At 35.4% G+C, this 22,134-nt stretch overlaps 1 protein-coding gene across 15 annotated transcripts in view; it reads left to right on the plus strand.

Annotated features, from left to right (window-relative positions):
• Positions 1–22,134, plus strand: part of LOC145252774 (uncharacterized) — a 134,918-nt gene that overhangs the window by 42,491 nt on the left and 70,293 nt on the right. For 10 of the 15 annotated variants that reach the window (XM_080112688.1, XM_080112689.1, XM_080112698.1 and 7 more), the window contains exon 2: positions 19,940–20,005. The exons of the other annotated variants lie outside the window; for them this stretch is intronic. In XM_080112688.1, the coding sequence (XP_079968814.1) occupies positions 19,940–20,005 (66 nt within the window). The remainder of the gene's footprint in view (positions 1–19,939; positions 20,006–22,134) is intronic. 15 annotated transcript variants of the gene reach the window in all.

Consider the following 22,134-nt stretch of genomic DNA (forward strand, 5'->3'; position numbering starts at 1 on the left):
TAAAAGAAAATGTATGAATGTTTTTTTTAACTACCAATGTAAATAAATAACCCGAAAATGTTTTTAATTTGTGTTACAAATCAACGTGACGATAAAACGTATTGTTTTACTGTGTACGTTTTCAGCGTTCCAATTTTGTTTTTCGCGTTTAAGCTATATCAAAATTTGAATTTAACTTTAAGTATTATGGTATCTGTTCAGTGCACATTTACCTATGAGTATGGCAAACCACTTCTAATTCAATGGCTGTAAGTTTTTTTTCAAAAATAAACAATTATAAACAGAACGACTCGTAGAAATCTATTTTTCATTTTAATCTACTTTCATAGAAATGTTTGTCACAAAAATCTTTTCTTTATGCCACAAGTGTCACGCTCATGCATTAATTCCATAGCTAATATAATGTACTGACCCAGCGGGTCACGGGTAGTCTAGTGTGTGTATGTATATATATATATATATATATATATATATATATATATATATATATATTCAAGGTTGTGACAGACATGCTAATGTTTCGGACAGATGGTTGGTTAAAACCACAAGTCCTTATCAAGCGATATAAGTTTTTCTTCCACAGAATAAAGCAAGTTCTCAAATCAAGAACTTTTGAGAACTGACTTTCTTCTGCGGAAGAAACTTTCTTTTAAGTCACCTGATGAGGACTTGGGGTTTTAACCAACCATCCGCCTGAAACCTTAGCATGTCCAATGTCACAATCTTAATTTGTTTATTATATATTGTGCTCTTTTATTGAGCACTCTTAATCACCTCGTTAAATTCACGAGCTTTTTTTCTTGAATATCTATAACTTTGTGTGTGTCTTTAAATTCCAAGACTGGCAGTGGTATCAATTGGATTTCTGTTTGACAGATGTGACTAAAGCTAATGGATTGTTTGTATGGTTGGAAGATATTATTGTCTGTTTTTTTGAGTCTGTCGTTTGGTGCAGAAACTGGGTCATCATAACCTGAAAATGAAACGTTGTCTGTTTTTAAACTTGCGATCTTGTTTAGAAAGAAAATCCTTTCATTTGAGCACTGACTGAACTCGCATGATTGACGCTAAGGCCAGTGTCACAATCAAGCACCAAATTCAGAAAAAGACGAGCGGGCGGTCGTGGCTTTTGTAGTGAACTCTCACAAGAATTGCTGTCTAATGTCAAATTTAAGAACCTTAATATCAACAAGACCACTGGACAACATTGCTCGTTGGTCTGTCTGGTATTGAAAAATACTGGACTGATCCTCTGCATTCCAGTACAGACTGCATCATGAATACAGGAGTGCTTGAATCTTTAATCAAGTACTTATCAACCCTCGCTCATCAAATTGGTCTCTGAATAGTTGGGAATTGGTCACATTGTATTGTGGGGGGGGGTAGTTGCGGTTGGTTGACTCTAAGGGCCCTTTGTTACCGTTTTGTTATTAGATTGGCTTTTCTATTTTCTTCAAATTGGCTTGTGTGTCACTTTGACTCTGTTCTTCCATTCATGTCTGTTGTTCGATGAGGCTCCAAAAGTGTTTGGATCTTCATTGGCCTCAAGATTTCTTCAGTTTCAGTTATCAACCATAGCAATGAAAACTCTTAATGACAAGTAATACGGATTTCATCCTGCAAGATTTATAGCTGTGCTCACTGTAAGCCATCTTATATAATCAATTTCTCATAAGTAATCTTCTCTCCATCCCACCAATTGTTTCTAGATATCTTATTACAGTGACTTATACTCGAGTTCTTTCTTCTCCCCAAGTCTTAAGGAAGTGTGTATCCTTCAAGGAAGTTTAAACTAAGCCTTATTTTCAACATTTTAAATGTAGCTTCTATTATACGTAATAATCCTGATAGTTTAAAATAATTTGATCTAATAATTACTAAATGTTGGTTCAGAAATGGAGCTGTGATTATACAGGTAGATGGGCAGTTGTTTAATTATAGAATTGTTTATTTACTGTTTTTTTTTTTTTTTTTTTTTTTTTTTTAAAATACTTAATCTCTAAAATAAACAAAAAAAAAACTGAAATATTAAATATTTCTTGAGGCTAACTAGGTGTGTCACTGATCTTAGATTGTATGCATTTGTTTTTTATGTAATAGCAGACATGAGTAAGCTTGTTCAATGGCAAACGAATCTTTTGAAGTCCACATCCTATATAAAATAATTTTTAAAAATGCAGGTTTTTAGAAATAACGGCACACAAACATATTGCCAAACAAGTTGGCATAATTATTTTCGTCAAAATTTTAATTGTATTTGTTCATGTATTAAAATTTTATTACTTGTGAAAATTAAATGATAATGTTTTGGGTGGTTCCCCTTTGTCTCAGAGCCAATATTTTTTTAGACTGAGTGGTCACAAAGGTTTGTCACTACTACGGAAATGTAAGCTGGACAAGTTAAACCAATTTTGTATTGCTGTAGAAGAGGTTAATGTAGTTTGCTTGAAACACTATTTGTGTATATAAAGGTAATTTATAGTTGGCAATGCAGGGGTGTAATGGATTGACACAAACTGAAGGCATAACAATGGAATAAGCTATGCAGATTCAACTTTTTATTAGGACTATCCAGGATCTGTATGACAACCTAATGGTCACTAAAATGGCCCAGTCTTTGTAAGATTGATTGCTGAGAATGGCTTCTCGACTGGTATATATCGATTTTAAGTTTTTGATTCTTAAGTCTACAGGCATTAAATAATCCGCTAATTCTTTATAATCAATAATATAGATGTAGGTAGGTATTTTTTTTTCTTTAAAAGTAATTGTCAAAGCTTCTGTGAGAAATATGGTTTGCAGGCACGCTGTACTTTCGGTTGACAGACAAATCCTTTGACGAAACTGATGTGAAAGCAACGGTGCCTTTTTATGACGGTTTCTTTATCGTTATTGTTTCAGCTTTCTTCTGCCTCTGCTACCAGATCAGACTGTCTGAAGATGTTATTCTTTTCCGTTTTCAAAACGCTATCATGTTTTGCAAAGTCAAAATAAAAACAATTTTCCTCTAGTAAACTACCAAACCAAACCATGAATAAATCTATATCCATAAAAGTGAACGTGTTTGTGTCTGTATATTTCCCTACACAATAACTCTGTCAATTTTAAGTCTACAGACTCAAATTTGATATACAGGGTAGTGAGATTGGGGAAGTCTTTGTAATCAGTTTTCGGTTAAAAATTTGGCTGTTAAGGGCTCAAAGTTCAACGATTTGATCTTTGAGAACTCTACCAAACTCCTCCGTCAATTTTGGGTCTAAACACTGGAAATTTTAGATATGGGTTCCTTGGATATGGATCTAACTTAACTTAATTTGAGCCCAAAATGTTAAGGGGTAATAATAGGGGTCAAAGTTGAAAAAATTGGACCTCTGCGGTCTTTACCAAATTACTCGGCCAATTTCTGGTCTAAACATTTGAAATTTTACATAAAGGGTATTCAGAGATAGGGCAAGCTTTTTCATCAGTTTGGGTCGAAAATTTGAGCTATAAGTCTATGTATATTTGCATGTGTGCCTAAAACTTTCGACAAAGGTGACTGATTTTCACAAGATCAGAATTGTTTTGAAGCTCGACCCTTAAGACGACAAATACCGAAAAATTGGCTAAAAACATCTTCACCCTAAACTGGGCACTTTTCTACAGGGAGGAGTCGCTTTTTTCGCCTATATTTTTGAAAGTCATTCCTTTTCGATTGTGTAGCCTTAATTTAAACCTATGTCCCTTCCGGTTTGGCAGTGGTCGTAACAGCAAAGACGTTAGTTTTTTTTTTTTTTTTTCACATTCTTTTCCTCCTTCGCGGTATAGGGTCGAGCCTGCCTTCCTACTTCCATTTTTTTTTTTTTTTTTTTTTTTTTTTTTTTTTCGCTCAACACACACCTCCCTCCAAACACTCGGCAATGCTGCGCACCCATGCTAGTATTTATATATAAAGAACTTCAAGCATGGAAACTTTTTTCTAAAATTACTGGATTTGGAATTAACTCAAAAGGGTTGATATGCAAGAAACCAACTAAACTATGCGGTATGCATAACACTCAACATGGTGGCGCTTGTGTTGGAGAAAGGACCCAGACATCTGCATTATTACTACTGTTGAGATGAATCGGAAATATTGGAGCTTTTAGTGGGAATTGATATCAGAAAAATTTGTGCTCATTTCGCAATGCCAAAAACAATTGTCTTGATTTTGTTTAAAGCAAAATCTTCCATTGATGGCAGTAATGATAAAATTGATTTTAAACTACCAGTAAAGCTAAAATCTATAGATCACTACGCCCACAAATATATTCTCAAGCGTAAAAAATACATCTACACATTTAACATGTGTGTATGCTTATGGTAATTGGGGGGGGGGGACTATGGTTAAATATTTAGAAATTCATAAAGAATCGGAATTAAGTACGGAATCGGTAATTGTATCTGAATTGGGGAGGGAAGATATTAGAATCGTCCCATCACTAATTACTACATAAAATGGAATATGAAATTTTAATTTCTCTTTTAGAATGAGAACAGAACATGTAATACAATGATTGAAAAGAACATTTTCAGCTGATGTCGATGAAATAAGGGAGATAACTCTTAGATAATTTTTAAATATATCTTTGTTGTACTTATTTCAGTTTACGATCCAATTTCCAGCAACTTAGTTACATAAGCCAGAAATTTAAAGTGTTTATTAGAAATCCATAAAAAACTAAAGTAACTCATTCGGTTGATTAATTGGTCCTGTCACTGCTTGGAAAATCAGACAAAAAAATAATCGATAAAATTTGGCAGCCATTTTGAGTGCTAACTGCTTCAATATAGAATTGGAAGTTTGACTACTTCCTGTTGTCCTGGGAGTCCAATCCTCACTGTGTGCATGGTTACTTGCAATCAAACTAAATTGTTATCCAATTGAATTGTTGCAAGATTACTAAGTGCTTCGGCTAATTACAAGGTATTTTCTCTTTACTTAAATCAACTCTTATATATTTCTCAACAGAAATATATGTGTGTGTATGTATGTATTCCTCGTTTGGGTTATTTTTAGTTTTGTCTGTTTCCAAACAAGTTTTCCATTCGGATTGAGTGGGTGTAATATTTCCCATAGGTGAGGAATTTCTTTAATCTGACTCGGAAACTAGATTTGTTTTTTTTTTTTTTTTTTTTCCCTCTCCAAATCACCATTTTCTTAAGTAGTGTCAGCAATTTTCGATAATCGTATTTTTTATTTATTTTTTTTGTCTCGACCATTCTCCCTATTTATAACCTGGCAAGGTTGTTTTCAGTTACGTTTGATCGTGTATAGCATTGTCCATTGCTTGACCAATTGTCACCTAACTTGGTGAAAAAATCGGTCATTAATTTAGAAATAATTTAATATGGAGGATATCTAGGGCAAATGTCAAGCTTATGGTAAAGATGAGCCATTTGGGTTTTAGTCTCTACAACTCTTATTTTATTTATTTTTTTAATCCTATGTATCTGCTGTTCAGTTACCAGGATGCAAAATTTCAGTCTGATCGCATAAATTGATGTCTGTGCCTCTGTTCCATCTCGATAATGGCCACTCCTGTAAGGGTAGCTGTACGTGTAATTGAGACAAGGGTTGCGCATTCTCCAACGGCACCTCCTTGCATCCAATGGCAAGGAGAGGCCCAAGACTGACTGGAAACAACTCAGATAAGCAGAGGACACATACAGCAGATGAAATTTCTAAATGGTCACTCATTTTAATACTGACCTGGCTCAATGTTACTTAACTCTACTCCTGTTCGTCCTTTCATCTGTGTGTTCGCACTTTTCTCACTTTTTCTATTACCATTTATTGGATTTAAAAAAATTTTGCAAACATTAGTCATGATAAAAGTAAAAATTTGCCAGAACGGATTTTCTGGGGTTCTTCTAGGGGCCATTATAAGGGTAAAATTGCCCCAAAATTTTTCATCCATTCATTTGTTTGCACGTTTCTCAATAACCACGTCTTGGATTTTAAAATTCCTTTGCACAAACATTAGTCATGGTGAAAGTAATTTTTTTTTTTTTTTTTTTAGGGGAACCTTGCTTGTTTTTGTTGTAATTTGTATTTTTTTAAATATTTGTTTTACCTCAAACAAGGCATATTGGCACTTGGAACATAGTGGCCTACTATTTGGGGTTGTATCTCACAGGGTACTGTTGGGAATTAAACAGCGGGATGTCTCTTCGCATAACATTTACGTATGTTAGTACAGTCAGGGAAAGAGGGAGGGAATTCCAAAGTCTAGCAGTGACACGAGAAGACCGAGCTGGAGATCGGATATTACAACGGACATCATTTTGTGAGAATGACACCAAAGATGACAGCAGTAGTCCAAAGATCCAAATGAGAGTAGTCAAGGTTATCTAAATTTTTCAGAAAAATATGAAAAAATCTTTGGATGAGAATGCCAAACAATCTACTCTGCTGCCTAATTTGTCAACTTCTAAATTTCTAACATTTTTATGCCAATTCACAACCTCTATATCAAATGTCTTTAAATATGGAATTGCATAATGATCACTACAAATTAAATTTGATCCTTGTTTTTTACATTATTGGTCTTTTTAAACTTACGCATTTCAGGTGATAACATTACGTACTCGCATGTCATGGCGAAATTAGTATAAATTGCAAAAAAAAAAAAAAAAAAAAAAGTCCAGTAGAAAAATTAAAAGTAAAAACAGAATTTATTGAATTACAATTTGTTTTTGATTTAGATTTGAGACCAATTCAGTATGACAAATAAGGGCGATAACTCTTGAATTGATTTATATTGAGGGTCCACCATATTTAAACACGATATCTGGCAAGTAATTGTGACCTTTTTTTTTTTTTTTTATAGTTAACTGACTTCTAGCGCGTCAGTTAGTGGATTAATTTTTTTTTTTTTTTATAGATTGTGGGAATTAATTTTACAATGACATGAGTACGTAATGTTTTCACCTGAAATTCGTTGGTTTAAAAGTTCACCAGTGTAAACAAGCACCTTAAATGTCATTTCTTCCAATTTTCTTTTTTCTTTTTAATCATATACTCCCCCCCCCCACACACACACACCTCATCACAATTCGGCTAAGTAAAAATATACACGTGTCAGTGACTAACTGGTTATAACTTTATAAAGTGGCTTTAACTGAAATGACACCTTGTCTACAGTCATAGAAAATTACTTGACAAATTTAATTAGGGAAGTTTTATGAATGGTTACAGATATTAGACAAAACCGGTTTTGACAACCGGGGATTGTTGCCAAGCATTGATTGCAATCAAAATAACCCGACGGGTGGTGGGTGGTCACGTAGTACTGGTGATTTACTGAAGTTATGCAATGAAATGAACCTTACTCTAAAAATTAAATTGTTTTACATTTTTTTTTTTTTTTTTTTTTTTTTTTAAATACAAAATTAGTGGTTATTGTTCATATCTCCCCCCCCCCTTCATATTAAAAAGCAAAAATAAAAATCTATGTATGTACCTATTTACTATGCCTCCCTACGGGACAGTTAGACACCAGGGTCGTTTTTTAACGTGGAGAAAAGGTACAAAAATAAAAATTGTCTCGGTCGTGAAGGATTTCTCCTCCACCGAAAGCGAACAAGAAATAAAAGTGCAGCATCTGAAGAACAGATACTACACTTTGATCTTGTCCCGAAGTAGCCGTGACAAAATGAAGATATATTCCAAAAGTCATGTAAATTAAGTAGTTTTTATTTTTGAATAAAAAAAATCAAATTTTATGCGTAACTGAAGAGCGAATTTCTATTAATCACTTAATTAAAAAAAAAAATTTCTTTTTTTAATAAAACTTGATCGCTTTACATGATTTTTTTAATTATATTTGCATTCATGGCTAGGTACATCATACAGTTTTTATTTTTTTTAATGTGGGTGAATTCTGGGCAAAGACCAAATTAGTGCGAAATTGATCAATAATTGCGACCTAAAAAGAAACTGGAATCTTAGGAAGATCTCTATCGTTTCAATAACACACATACACACACATACAAATTCTGAAACCAGTTTAAAAAAAAATTAATTTATTAAATAAATAGTTAAGATCTTTTTCGAAACCAATATGTACGTATCAGGAAGTTTCATTGAATGTCCTAATTTTAGAGGTCGAGAGCAAGCTCAAGACCTTTCCACATATAGTTGAAATGGAAAGGTGCTCATGAAGTCAATTCACTATGGTTTCTCAGTGTAATTGAACTTGCGACATCTGATTGGTTATCAACCACTTAAAATGAAATTGCTTTCCTCGCCCAACAAGACTTTTTTATGTAATGACTGAGAACATCCGGGTTCCTACATAGAAGAATGATAAAATCAATGTGTAGTATCTGTTCTGATGCTACACTTGAATTACATTGTCCTTGGTCAATGTAGGGGAAGCCCTTCTATAATTTACTTATTTTTTTTTACAAGGTAGTCGCCACTTATCCCCGAGTGGGTTCCGGGCTTTGATAAGGGTTATTGTGTGTACAGTAATCAATGGGATAGTATCGTATTAATCGTTAGTATTGGAGATTTGATAAAGTGTCTTAAGAGGACGGTTCATCAGGAATTTCTTGATGTTGGACTTGAAGACATCCAGGTTGTAGTCAGGTGGGAAACAGGCAAACGGAACAGTTCCATAGGTATGCACTTCTAAGGCGATTTTTATTTTTGCCTACTTCCAGAGTGCCCCTTTTGGGGGAGTTGGTTTTCCCCACATTAAAAAGGACTTTGTGCCATATTGTTCTCGTAGGGAAGCAATTAAATAGCAATACTGACTGGTAGGCGACTTACTCGAATGATTTAGTCAGACCACTCGCTACTTCAAACATAGATATCCCTTCCGCGAGACGTATTACTTTTTAAATTTTCTGGCATCTTTGGGTTATATATTTTTTATTCTCTTGAAATGTTTGAATCAAAACAGAAAACAAGTTAGGCACAAGATCAGTGTATCTTTGATAATCTTTCAACTCCCATCTATTTATCTTCTGATCTGTCCCAGGGAAAGTTTGGAATTTAAAGAATTCATACTTTTTCATTTTCAAATTGGGAAATGATACTATAGTTGCCTTAAATTATTATTTTTTAATTTTCTTTTTAAAACGAACCAAATCGTTTCCCTATTTGATAATAGCTGGGTTACCTGATGTCTGGGAGACCATGGATAAAATAGTTGACAAAAACAAGTTTCTCTTTCTTTCGCTGCTCTGCCAGTTTCTAATATTATATTAAAAAAAAAAAAAAAAAAAAAATAAAACGATGTAAAATTTTTGTCATAAACCGTTCTGTGCCTTTGATTAGTGCTAGTACTCTGTGTATTCCCCATTTCTTGGCTAGCAAGTTTTGTCTAATCTTGACCGGCGCTGCCATATCGAACTGTTGAAAGATGCCAGTTCCTTGGCTTAAATGCACCAAATACTTGTTTCTTTCTTTTCCCTTTCCAAAACTCGATCATATTCTGCAAAGCAGAAAATGAAACAATTAAATACGATGAATAATTATTTGCAGATATAAAGAACTTGAAACATAAAAACTTTTACCAAAAAAAAAACTGGATTTGACATCAAATAATCTGCAAAGGGTTATGCCATAAACAAAACTGAATAACCACTCAAACATGTTCTTCAGTGGCTTTTAACCTTGATAATTGTTGACCCAATAGTAACAAAAATAATTGCAATGAAAGTTATCAGCAGCCGACTGTTAGATTAGGTTTCAACGCTATTTTTCAAACAGTTGTAATTCCTAACGTTCCTACATACTATAGTCCGGTTGTGGTGGATCAAAAGTGTAACATCGTCTGGTCTTGGACCCTTTAAATGCATGCAGACATTCACGGGACACTGGAACTATGCATGTACCGTCATATTTAGCGCGGGTGCACAAAAATACACTAAGTGTATATGATAATACAATTTCTACATCAACAGTTTTCGGAAGTATTAAAACGGTACTTTCTCTCTCCAGCTATCTCTGGTTGGTCGTCTGGTTGCTGGTCATTGCTAGTGGGTTTTCTTACACAAAAGGTCACCCATTTGGCTGAAAACTTATGGCTAGAAACTGAATCACTTTCAAAATAGAAAAAACAAGTGATTAGAAAGTCCTTTCTAATTGTTTTCATATAAAAATTATTCACTTAACTATTCTGTGTGTGTGTGTGTGTGTGTGTGTATATATATATATATATATATATATATATAATGGCATAATCACGTTGACACACTGGTTCTCATCAGATTACTGAAGTTAAGCAACATTGAGCCTGTCTAGTACCAGATGTGTGACTATTTGGGAATTCTAGGCATTGTATGTGCTCTCCGCTTATCTCGGCATTGTTTCCAGTCATCCTGAACCTCCACTTGCTACTGGTATGTAACAACGCAGATTCAGGAGAGGTGTTATTGAAGATTGTGCAACTCTTGCCATAAATATCCCATGCGCAGGCACCCTTACAGTGGATATCCATTGTCTAAGACTGAAAGAAGCTACCATATATATATATATATATAATTCTGTCAGTACCAGAAGCCAAACAGAACTTTCATGAATAAAGTTTTTTCTAGAACATTTCATCTGTGAAACAAAATACCACAGGTTTGCTTCCCAACCGACTATAACATGGTGACGTTCAAGTCTAATGTAAACAAATACCAATTACTTGTTGAGCCGTCCTCTTCAATGACCTTCTGCTCGTTCTATTTGCTGTTTCCGGTGGCGATCAACATCCAACAGATCTCTTTAACTATTATCTTTGAGTGCCCCCCCCCACCCCAGCTTTGATAAGCGGTGACCAATTAGTGTATCTAAATCAACCCATTCATTCCCCTGCGCACACATAAAGGGAAAAGATAACGAAATACCAAAGTGTTATGTATGACATGAAACGAAACCGGAGTCTTCTGTTGAATATCGAATGCAGGAACAAGTCCTGGGAACATGTTTACCAGAAACAACAGTTCAGAATAAGTCCTACACCATCCACTATGATTATGCAATTCCTACGGTTACGTACATAGAAAACTAAGATATTAAACCTGACAGTGATATGGGACAAGGGGAAAGAAGCAACCTTGGTAGAAGTTAGCTCCCATTAATTCTGGGTTAAACGAAACGGAGGGAAAAGATAACAAAATAGGTACGACATAAAAAGAAAATTGGAATCTTAGGAAGATCTCTATTGTTCCAGTAATTATATGAACTAGACTCATGAAAAAGAATTTCAATACCTACCTGGCAAATATACTCAGTGAACAAAGTGCAAGAGATGCGAACAATTACACATAAAGTGATGGTTGGAATTTTAAAAAAGATCTCTCATCTGGAATGTAGGAGATAGTGGGTGAATGTCTAGCATTTTGTAGGATGCCCCATCCCCAATTAGAACAAAATAAAATTGAAACGAGCAAAAATTTTCTATTCTTTATATAATGAATAATTTTCACTCTGCTCCACCACACTCGGCTGCACTTGAATTAAATACTCCCACTCTTGTTCATTTCCTCCCCTACCCCACACCGATTCAACTCTTCCTTTTTACTGAAACAGGTAGCCATTTTGTCTTGCTGTAATTAATTTGTTTTCGTATTGAGCCTCGTTTTGGACTAGTTTAAGGAGATGGTTTATGGGAGTTTCGTACTCTGGCCTGCTTGAGTGTTTTAACTTTGCTCCATATTTAGTTACTCCTGGGAAATTGTTTTTCAAACTGTCTGTTGCTGCTTAGCTTACAGGGTAGCTAGGCAACTACAATTGGCCATTGTCTTAGCTTGTTTAGTTTCTTCTTCGTCTTATTACCTACCCTCGTCCTACAGACCCGTACAGCAGGTTATTTGAGTTGCCTGAAAAAAAAAAAAAAAAAAAAAAAATGCCTGTCATAATGACGGCTCATTTTTTTTTCTTCCTGTTATAACCAGCTTTGTTATATATATATATATTACAATCAGAAAATTGTGACCAATTTTCGCGTGTCGCTTTCTCACCTCTGTATGATTTGCATTGTTTTTTATTTATTTATGTATATATATATATATATATATTAGTCGCCATTTATCAAGGCCTGAAGGCCACTCGAGGATAAGGGTTAATAAATGTAAGGTGATAGCGTAATAATCACTAATGGTGTGAATTGGGTAAAATTTGATTATTCATGGGGACAGTGTTCCACAGGTGTGCAGTTCTGGGAAAGAAACTATGCTTCGAATCTGCGTTTAGATTTAGGCACAGATAGTGGGGGGGGGGAATCGTACATAGTGGCTATACCTAGTCGAGTGTTTTTGTGAAAGTTTGGCAAGGGGGATCAAAGATTGGAGTTAAGTCGAGCACTTGCCATGAAAATAACAATCGAGCGGAGATGGGCTCACAACGTCTCTTCTGTGGGAAAGGTTGCAGGGAAGAGAAAGGCATCACCTAAGTTTCAAAGCCGGTTTTGAACTCTATCAAAGCTGGTAGGACATGCCGATCAGCTCCTGTCCAGATTTGGCAAGATTATTCCATTTTTAAGGTGTGAGGATTTTCTTTACGATTAATTGATCACTTATTTTTAATAAAATATACAGCACTTATGCATTTGTTATTGAACTTTTTTTTTTTTTTTTTTTTTTTTTTTTTTTAACTCCTTTCAGAACAGGGGGAGACAAATCGAAAAGAACCTTATCTGAAAATTTTAAAGTTTCTGTAATTTAAGGAAAAACAAATACACAAAAGTACAATCATAAAAAAAAAACTTTAATTGTTGGAATATATCCTGTGGGAAATTGATATATATTAATCATCTTTTCAGGGAGTTCAAGACTCTTGAACCCTGTGAATATACGATTTATATCATTGAAGCATAGATTAATCAAAGTTTTTTTTTTTTTTTTTCTCCTTTCTGATATTTACATAATTTCTCTTTTGATTAGTTCTACGTGTGTATTGAGCACTCTTGGAAAAAACATTTTTGTTTTCTCTGCATTCGAAAACGCCACAAATTTGTTAACCAGACTTTCTTGACACTTTAAAAAAAACAAAACAAAAACTTGTTTTGGCTTAAAAGGATCTTTATCTTAATTGTAAACACGTTTCTCATATTAACAGTAATGTCGCTGTCTGCATTTTATTACTACCCATGTCATTAACTATAGTTGCATACGGTTTTTCACTTTTCTTTGTGCTTTGATGCGTTTTTTTTTGTTTTTTTTTTTCCTTTTAAACCTCGGCACCAAAATCAAGTCTAGATTATTCTTGTAATGACCATTTCCCTATTGATTGCAGTAGGATGCTGGTCCTGTGCAGTTCTAGGTGGTCCACTCTTCCAGGCTTTGTCTTCTCTTAAGAGGTTAGTTTCAGGCTAATCGCTTGAGGCGTTTTTATATATATGTATATTATTTATTTTTATTTTTTTTTTCCGGGTTATAGTGTTCCTTTGAGAGTGCTGAATTTTCAATCTTGTTTTCTGACCCTTGTCACATTTATCACTGTGGGAGAGAAATAAATACCATACTGTTTGTCTTTAATTTTTTTTTTTTTTTTTTTTTTTTTTGCTTCATTTCTTCACTTACAAATTTTTTTTTTTTTGTTGCTTCATTGCTTCTTCACTTACAAATTTTTTAAAGTCACTAGGAAGACGTTATTTTGTTTGCAGACAATGCTAATACTTCAAGTTAGCTGCTGCTGATGCTTGGTATGACGTCACTTGGTAAATTGATAGATCCACATGTGCAAACATTTTGCCACTACAATTTACACAATTTAAATGTCTAGTGGACACTGTCCTGGAGTATCCAAGGTTTTTATGCAAGGGTTTGTCATGTCAACCTGACATGAAGAATACATCCATCCCACAACCAAATCCTGATCAAATATTGAAAATAAGTCTTCACAGCCGAAATAAGATCCTCTCAGTATGGCTTCCTCACACTGGTTTTTTTTTTTTTTTACATAGGAGTCACCACTTATCAAGGTCCAGAGGCCACTTGAGGATAAGGATTAAAGAGTGTACAGTAGTTAATTGGACATTGTCCTTGTAATCGTGAGTAATAAGTTTGGTAAATTGGAGTACTTGAAGAGAACGGCTCAAGAAACTTGTTTACGTTGGACTTGAAGATTACCATATCATAGTGAGCTGGAAAGCAGGCAAACAGAAGACAGTTCCACAGATGTGCAGTTCTTATGCGAGGAACGGTACGCCTTTTTTCCAAGAAGTATTGCCTCTAATAAGAGCATTAGTCTCAATACTCCACTAGATTTGAATTTTTGTCCTGGTATTTGGTAAGACCAAAGAGACAAGAATGGTATACTATTAACTGATCAATTGAGGAAAGAAAATTAATGTTCTTCATTTTACTTAGATATTCGAGTGTTCATTACTTTTCTCTCTCATGTAGAGGTAGTGTTCAGCCCAAGAAGAGGGTCGGCCTTGGTTTTTGAGAACTAATTGAGCCAAATTGAAAATTTGTAAATAAAATTCATTTACAAACATCTTTTGTATGCGTTATTTACCACAGATTCAAACAAATTAGTCTTTATATTACAGTCAGTAAATCAGCTGTTAATTTCGCAGGATGAAAACCATTGCTTGTCAAGAAATAGGTACTTTTAAAAAAAAAATTTTTTTTTATAGATAATTGACAACTTGATTTTATTTTTTTCCTGGATTAATGCGACTTATTCATCATACATTTTTATTTTTTAATGCTGGACAGTTTTCATTGGTGATGGAAAACAATTCTCTTAAGCAGCTGTTGAACAGCTTTGTAAGGACAAGAGCTAGTTCTGGTTGATTGTGCACCGATTGGAATTTTTTTTTTTTTCTTTTCTTTTTTTCTTTTTTTTTTTTTTTTGTTTCAACTAGTTGGCATGAAACTTTTTGATGTTTGGAAACATCCTGGACAGATAAGTGGATATTGTTCATAGAAAGTTAAGATAGGTGACCCCAATCACAAAAGATGGGATTTGATGCAAAATTCTTTGCATACTGGTCCATCTTGAATATTTAATTTGTTTTATTTTACTTCAATCGAAGGTTTCAGAAATCAAGGGTTTCCTTGAGACTTATACTTAATCTCTATATGAGATACATAGATGTTTGCCAGTTGTTGTAGTTAGACGAATATTTGAACGTTTTACAGGATGAGGGGGGGCATAGATTGGAGCTCAGTCAAGCACCTATCATAAAAGTAACGATAGAGCAGACAAGAGGAAATAAGGAGGCAAAAAGTTTTTGGCCACTAAATTTCGAAGATGGGTTTTGTAAAGATCTGCAAGATCTACCGCAGATGTGCTAACGATTATATCTCATAGGATTAGTGAATCCCTTGACAAAGGCTTCCTTTCCAGGGCAATTGCTCTTGACATATCAAAGGCCTTCGACAAGGTATGGCATAAAGGCCTACCTCACAAGATCTCCAGCTACAGTATAATTGGAAATATTCTCTATCATTAAATCATTTCTCTCTGATAGGCTCATAAGAGTAGTGGTTGATGGACAAAAATCAGAGGCCTGCAGTATTAATGCTGAAGTCCCTCAAGGGTCCATCCTGAGCCCAACTCTCTTCCTGATCTACATCAATGATCTCCCTAAACACCTACTTAAATCATTTGTTGACATCTATGCTGACACGACCATCTTCAGCAACACATCAAAGGCTGTAAATGACAAAGCTCTCTCTGATTCTCTATCCTCTGATCTCGAGCGCGTGGTTCAGTGGGGGAAGACGTGGCTGGTTACCTTTAATGCATCTAAAACCAAACTCCTATCTTTACATCATCAACGCTCTGATCCCCATCTGGCATCAATTGAAATGGATGGCTCTCGTCTATGAGAAGCCCCATGTTTTGACAAGCTTCTGGGCTTGACCTTCACTCCTGATCTGAAATGGAACACGTACATCAAGTCTGTTGCCAAGGTCACTGGAAAGTTGGTGGGATCCTTCTACCGCTCCAGAAGATCTCACTACTGATGCAATCTATCTATATATATATATATATAAAAGCGAAAATGTGTGTATGTTTGTGTCTGCTAAAAACTTTCGACAGACACAACAAAAATTCACAAACTTGGTCTCGTATGAAAGCCTCCACCTTCCGGACGACAAGTATCGAAAAATTGGCCCAAAGTGACCATCAGAAGTGCGTCAACTGATAGATTTTATGTAGGGGGGGGGCAGAAAAGTGATTTTTTTTAATATTAAACATTATATATTTTTAAATCGATTTATAACTGCCCCAAAAAATACGGCCGCCAACTCTTCTACATAAAGTATACACGCGGCCGTTTATTTTGGGTCAACTTGTATTTAAAACCCGCTGAGTCATGTCACTTGATCTTGGCGTCAGCAACCTCTAATGGCGGTCTTAATTTACAATTTAAAAATGTTATCGGTAAAAAAGAAAAAATTAATTAAAGCTAAACTATGAACTTCTACGCTATGGCAACGTTACCAAAGTTATTACCACATTCAAAATAGGTAGATACGATAGTTAAACGAAAAATAAAGTAAAAAAAAAAAAAAAAAAAATATGCTTACAAAAAATATTAACGATCGAAGTTTTTTAAATAAAAACTGCCAGACGCCATTTTCCAGTCTTTAGAGTAAGGCAGACGAAGTGTGAGAATGAGAGAGATGTCTAGACAGATTCGACAGGGGGGAGGGTCAACAACGCATGCGTCAGATGACGTCATGACCTGATTTACTTTAAATAGTTGATAAACCGAACAAACTTTATATACGCCGCTTTAGCGCAGGTAGTTAAGGCCTTGGTTCATTATCTAAACGTTTTCGATTTTTTAAATTTAAATATTGAACCTTGTATTAAGCCATTTTTCAGGTAACGTTCATTCGTTTGCCTTACGTTATTTTTTTTGTGTTTTATCCCCCCCCCCCGCTTAATTAAAACGTTTTTTCTTACTTCGCTTATAACAATACTTACATCGTCATCGTCGTAACGCTCGACGACTTTCAAACATCTTTCACTTCTGGCTGGCCGATTTTATTTTCAAACTTCGCTTCGGGTTCGGCTTCGATCCCCCCTCCCCCCCGGGCTTCTTTTTTATTGAACACCACACACCCCTACAAACACCCGGGCAACGCCGGGTACCCCTCGCTAGTTCTATCTATATAAAAGCCAAGTACCTCTAAGGATGGAATACTGCTGCCATATCTGGGCAGGAGCTGCTAAAAACAGCCTATCCTGCCTTGATAGAGTACAAAATAGACTTTGTGGCTTAGTGGGGGGATGCCCTTTTCTCTTCCCTGCAACCTCTCTCCCACAGAAGAGACGTTGCAAGCCTATCTTTGCTTTATCGTTATTTCCATGGCAGGTGCTCGTCTGAACTCCAATCTCTGGTGCCACCCTCGCCAATCTTTTACAAAAAACACCCGTCTTGCTGAATCCACTATTAAAAACTTTCCCCACTCTTTATCTATGCCTAAATCAAAACGTAGATTCCATGAACAAAGCTTCTTACTTAGAACTACACGCCTGTGGAACTCTGTTCTGTCTGCCTGCTTCCCTCCTGACTACAACTTGGATGTCTTAAAGTCTAACGTAAACAAATTCCTGATGAACTGCCCCCTTAAGTAGACACTTTAAATATCCACACTAACGTACTGTACTTACAATAACCCTTATCCCTGAGTGGCTTCCAGGTCTTGATAGTGGTGACCACCTTGTAAAAAAAACAAAAAAAAACTGTAAAGACAGGAAAGGGTACTCTTAGGAGCTCCACTCTAGATATAGTAATGGTACTCCATCTTATAACCAATTTAATTACTCCATTCTATCACACGCTCTAGGTCGGAGGAGAGAGAATCAGCAAGATTCTAATCTTTGTCAGCCTTTTGAAGTGTTACCATAACACAAACGCATTTTAGTTGAAAACTATGTGCTTAGTGTCATGTTGAAATTATAAATTCTAAGAGTTACGAAAAAGGATCCAGTAGATGTGCTAGATGTATTTTAAAAAATAAAAGCTACAAAAATGACGCATATGCCATAAAAGTAACTATAGAGCAGAGACATTCACAGCGTCCCTTCTATGAGAAAGTGGAAGTAGGGAGGAAAAAAAAAAATTGTTGTCCGCTAAATTTGTCCAGGCAGAAAAAAAGTACTTAGGAGCTTCACCCTAGATATAGCAACAATACTCCATCTTGTGGCGGTCCTGGATATGACCTTAAACTATATCCAGTGGTGAGGCCCCAGCTTGCAGGCTTTGGGGAGTGTGGAGCCACCCTTTAATTGCCATTGCTCTCAGGTCCACTCTGACCCGGAGTGGTAGTACCTGTTAAGGTCCCAACTCTGGGTTAAATAGAAACAGACTTGAAAACAAATATATTCTATTAAAAAATTTTTTCTTCAAAATCTTTGGATTCGGCATTAAATCACCTGAAAAGGGTTGATATGCCGTAAAACAACCAACTTGTGGCATATTTGACTATTGTACAAGCGTTTTCCTTTCATTTTACTTCAAAGTTCTCAGCAGTCAAGGGCCCCCCTTCCTAGAACTAATACTTAATATCTTTATATGAGATGCATAGCTATTCATATATTCCATTAAATTTCTCCTTTTGTTTTTTTTAAACACTGAGTTAGTAAAAACGGTTGAGAACATAACTTTCCTCTCTCCAATTAACCATTTAAATGTTATAGCATATCTTTCTTGTAGTCTCTCGGTCTTACTGGATTTTAAGACCAGAATTCATCTGGTCTGGTGGAGTGTTTAGCTTCATACTGTTACTTTCAATGAAAATTTTAATCTATGACTCCCCCCCCCAATTTTTGGTTTATATGCATATTTTTTGCCTGAATACAGAAGTATATCATTTTTCCTGTTAATTTATTAGGAACTACGATTTTCACTTCTGCCCTATACTGTATAAGCACCTAAAATTTTTGATTTTGCGATTTCTTAGCTTTGTAGTTACTTATATGAACTGTGGTTTGTACTTTTTTTTTTTTTTTTTAAAATCTTATTTTACACGAAGTTTTATTTTGTATATTGTTTTTTTTTTATTTCTATTTAACAGAATTTAGTTTAGACTTCATTCTTTTTGTTTAATAAATCAAGTCGAATACATACAAATATATCCTTGGACAAAGTTTTAAATCTGTAACACCGATCTAGGGCGATGGTTTAAATAATGGTGAAAATAAGGTGAACTTTTAATTGTTTGAATTTGGATTTTTAACTTTGTCGACTTAAATAGTATTTCATATTGCATTTGTAAAAAAAAAACATTGGAGGGCCTAAAATCACCCATTTTAATTCTCTTTAAGACTGGGACCTGTAGAAATTCCACACCGGCCTCTTCCATATGTAATATTTATATTGGCATTCTGTGGATCTTCAGCGAAAATGGAGCCCCCCCCCTCATATTATTGTAGCGCTTTTGTTAAAACTGCAAAAGTATTTATCTAAGCTAGCAGGGACGCCCGGCATAGCCCGGTCGTAAAATACGATTTAATAAATTTTAATTCATGCAGATTTCGTATATATTATTATAGTCTATGGATTCTTATGTTATAAAGTTGTGATTTAAAAAATAAGACATCCATAACTTGGGTGCATCAGTTTGAACCAAAACTTAAAAGAATTCTTGGTAAAATTATTACAACAAATGGAAGGTCATAACAGTTAAACGACAGTTACTCTGAAGAAAACATGTAAGCGTGACACTGAAAATAACAAACGCTATCATATTAATCTATAGATATATATCTGTCGAATTTTTTTAATCTAGACCTAAGTAGCATTGTATCTGACACCTTGATATTTGATTCTGCTTAATCATTCTGTATTTTTCTTTCTAGCACGTTTTAAAAATATGACAAACCCTTATCTTCAGTTTGTTAGCTGAAGGCTTGCTATCATTCTTGATCACGTTGTAGGAAGGTTGTCTATTTTTTGTTTCACGCTTGTTTGGTCTGATGCTTATTAGTGTTCTTGTTTTATTGAAGATGACTCTCTCACCAATATGGAATCGGTCATTCCGGTTGACCAAGATGAATCGAGTGAAATTCCAGGTAATATATGACGAAGCTATTGATCATCTTGCTGTAAATCTTCATCTTTAACTTGAATAATCCTCACCTAAGACTTGAAATTTTCTCTTTAATACGTTCAAGATCAATAATTTCTCGGCTGTTTTTTTTTTCTATCAGGCAGAGAAGGCCGTTTCCTGTGTCTTTCTGTCTCTGTCTTTCTGCCTCTCTGTGTGTCTTTCTGCCTCTCTGTGTGTCTTTCTGCCTCTCTGTGTGTCTTTCTGCCTCTCTGTGTGTCTTTCTGCCTCTCTGTGTGTCTTTCTGCCTCTCTGTGTGTCTTTCTGCCTCTCTGTGTGTCTTTCTGCCTCTCTGTGTGTCTTTCTGCCTCTCTGTGTGTCTTTCTGCCTCTCTGTGTGTCTTTCTGCCTCTCTGTGTGTCTTTCTGCCTCTCTGTGTGTCTTTCTGCCTCTCTGTGTGTCTTTCTGCCTCTCTGTGTGTCTTTCTGCCTCTCTGTGTGTCTTTCTGCCTCTCTGTGTGTCTTTCTGCCTCTCTGTGTGTCTTTCTGCCTCTCTGTGTGTCTTTCTGCCTCTTTGTGCCTTTGTGTGTGTGTGTGTGTGTCTCTCTCTCTCTCTGCCTTTCTGTGTGTGTCTCTCTCTCTCTCTCTGCCTTTCTGTGTGTGTGTCTCTCTCTCTCTCTGTACCTTTCTGTGTGTGTCTCTCTCTCTCTCTCTCTCTCTCTCTCTCTGTGCCTTTCTGTGTGTATGTCTCTCTCTCTCTCTCTCTCTCTCTCTCTCTCTCTCTCTCTCTCTCTCTCTCTGTGCCTTTCTGTTTGTCTATCTGTATCTAATAGGTCAATAAAAATGTTTAACTTAAGTAATAAAGATTTCATATTTCAACTAAATTCTTCACATTTCATTCTAATAAGATTTTGCCTTCCAATCAATATTTCCCTTTTTCTACTAAATTTTCAGACGAGTTTCTGTTTCTATAATCAAAATTTATTTTTATTTTAACTTTTACTTAAATGTTTGAAACTTATCTAACAAGTGTTCTCAAAACTCTTACCTAGTTTTCCTTTTAAACTCGTTCAGCTTAACCTTCTCCTATAACTGGTTTCCGACTTGTTTATAATTTTTATTTTATTTAATCCTCTTGTATGTAAATTCAAATATTCGTTTTGTATTTTTTAAAAATTAATTTTTTTTTACCGTTCTGAATTTTTATGTGAGTGACTATTTGTATTTGGTCTACTGTTTTTATCTTAAACGTTATTTTCACATATCAGCCAATGTAACCTCCGACCTTCAGGTGTATCTTGTTACACTCTGGATGGAATCTGCACAGAATTTCGAACTGAGCCCTTTATTTAATCCATGGAGAGTAGCGTGCTCATCCTTGACTGAGTAAAAGTACTCAGTAATTCGCAATTGTATTTTTAGGTCGCCCACACTGTGGATTGAACCTCAATTTTTCAGGAATGTAGCTTTTACAACTGAATTTCAGAGTACTTGGTGAGATTCAGTTGTAATAATTTTGTTCCTGGAAATTGAAGATGCAATCCTCAGGGTGTGCGACCCAAATCTACAGCTACAAATTACTTGAGAAATTCTACTTGGTCATGGCTGATGTAATGAAGAGCAAGCTATCCTCGTGAATTAAAAGCTTGGGTTCAAAATTGCATGCAGATTCCAGGGTTTCTACTGCATTTTCACTCCAAACAAGGCACAGTGCCACTTTGATGTAGGGGTTACTATTTGGGACATAATTGCACGGACACTATGTAGGGAGTTGAGCAGCAAGATGTCTGTTTAGATTACACTTTAACTTTGGCATGTCATTATAGTCGGAAGCAGGAATCTGGAAAGGAATTAAATCTAGCAGTTCTGGAGAAATACTCCATTAGAGTAGAGTTTTCTAGCATCTGGAGATCTCTACTGTATAGGAGGGGATTTTTCTGCTTGTTGGGTTTGTTAGAAGTATTTATACTAGGGGGGGGTACCAGTGCTTGTAGTTCGTCAGAGCATCTACCATTAAAATACTTGTAAAACAAGCAGAGGGATGCAACATTTCATCGATGGGAGAGAGGCTGAAATGGAAAGATTTGTATTTAATAAGATACACCTGAAGGAGGTTACATCGACTGAAACGTTGTGCAAATAAGATGCAAGACAAG

The sequence above is a fragment of the Euprymna scolopes genome, chromosome 29 (assembly GCF_053919585.1).
Source record: "Euprymna scolopes isolate OS-2025 chromosome 29, ASM5391958v1, whole genome shotgun sequence".
Classification (NCBI taxonomy): domain Eukaryota; kingdom Metazoa; phylum Mollusca; class Cephalopoda; order Sepiida; family Sepiolidae; genus Euprymna; species Euprymna scolopes.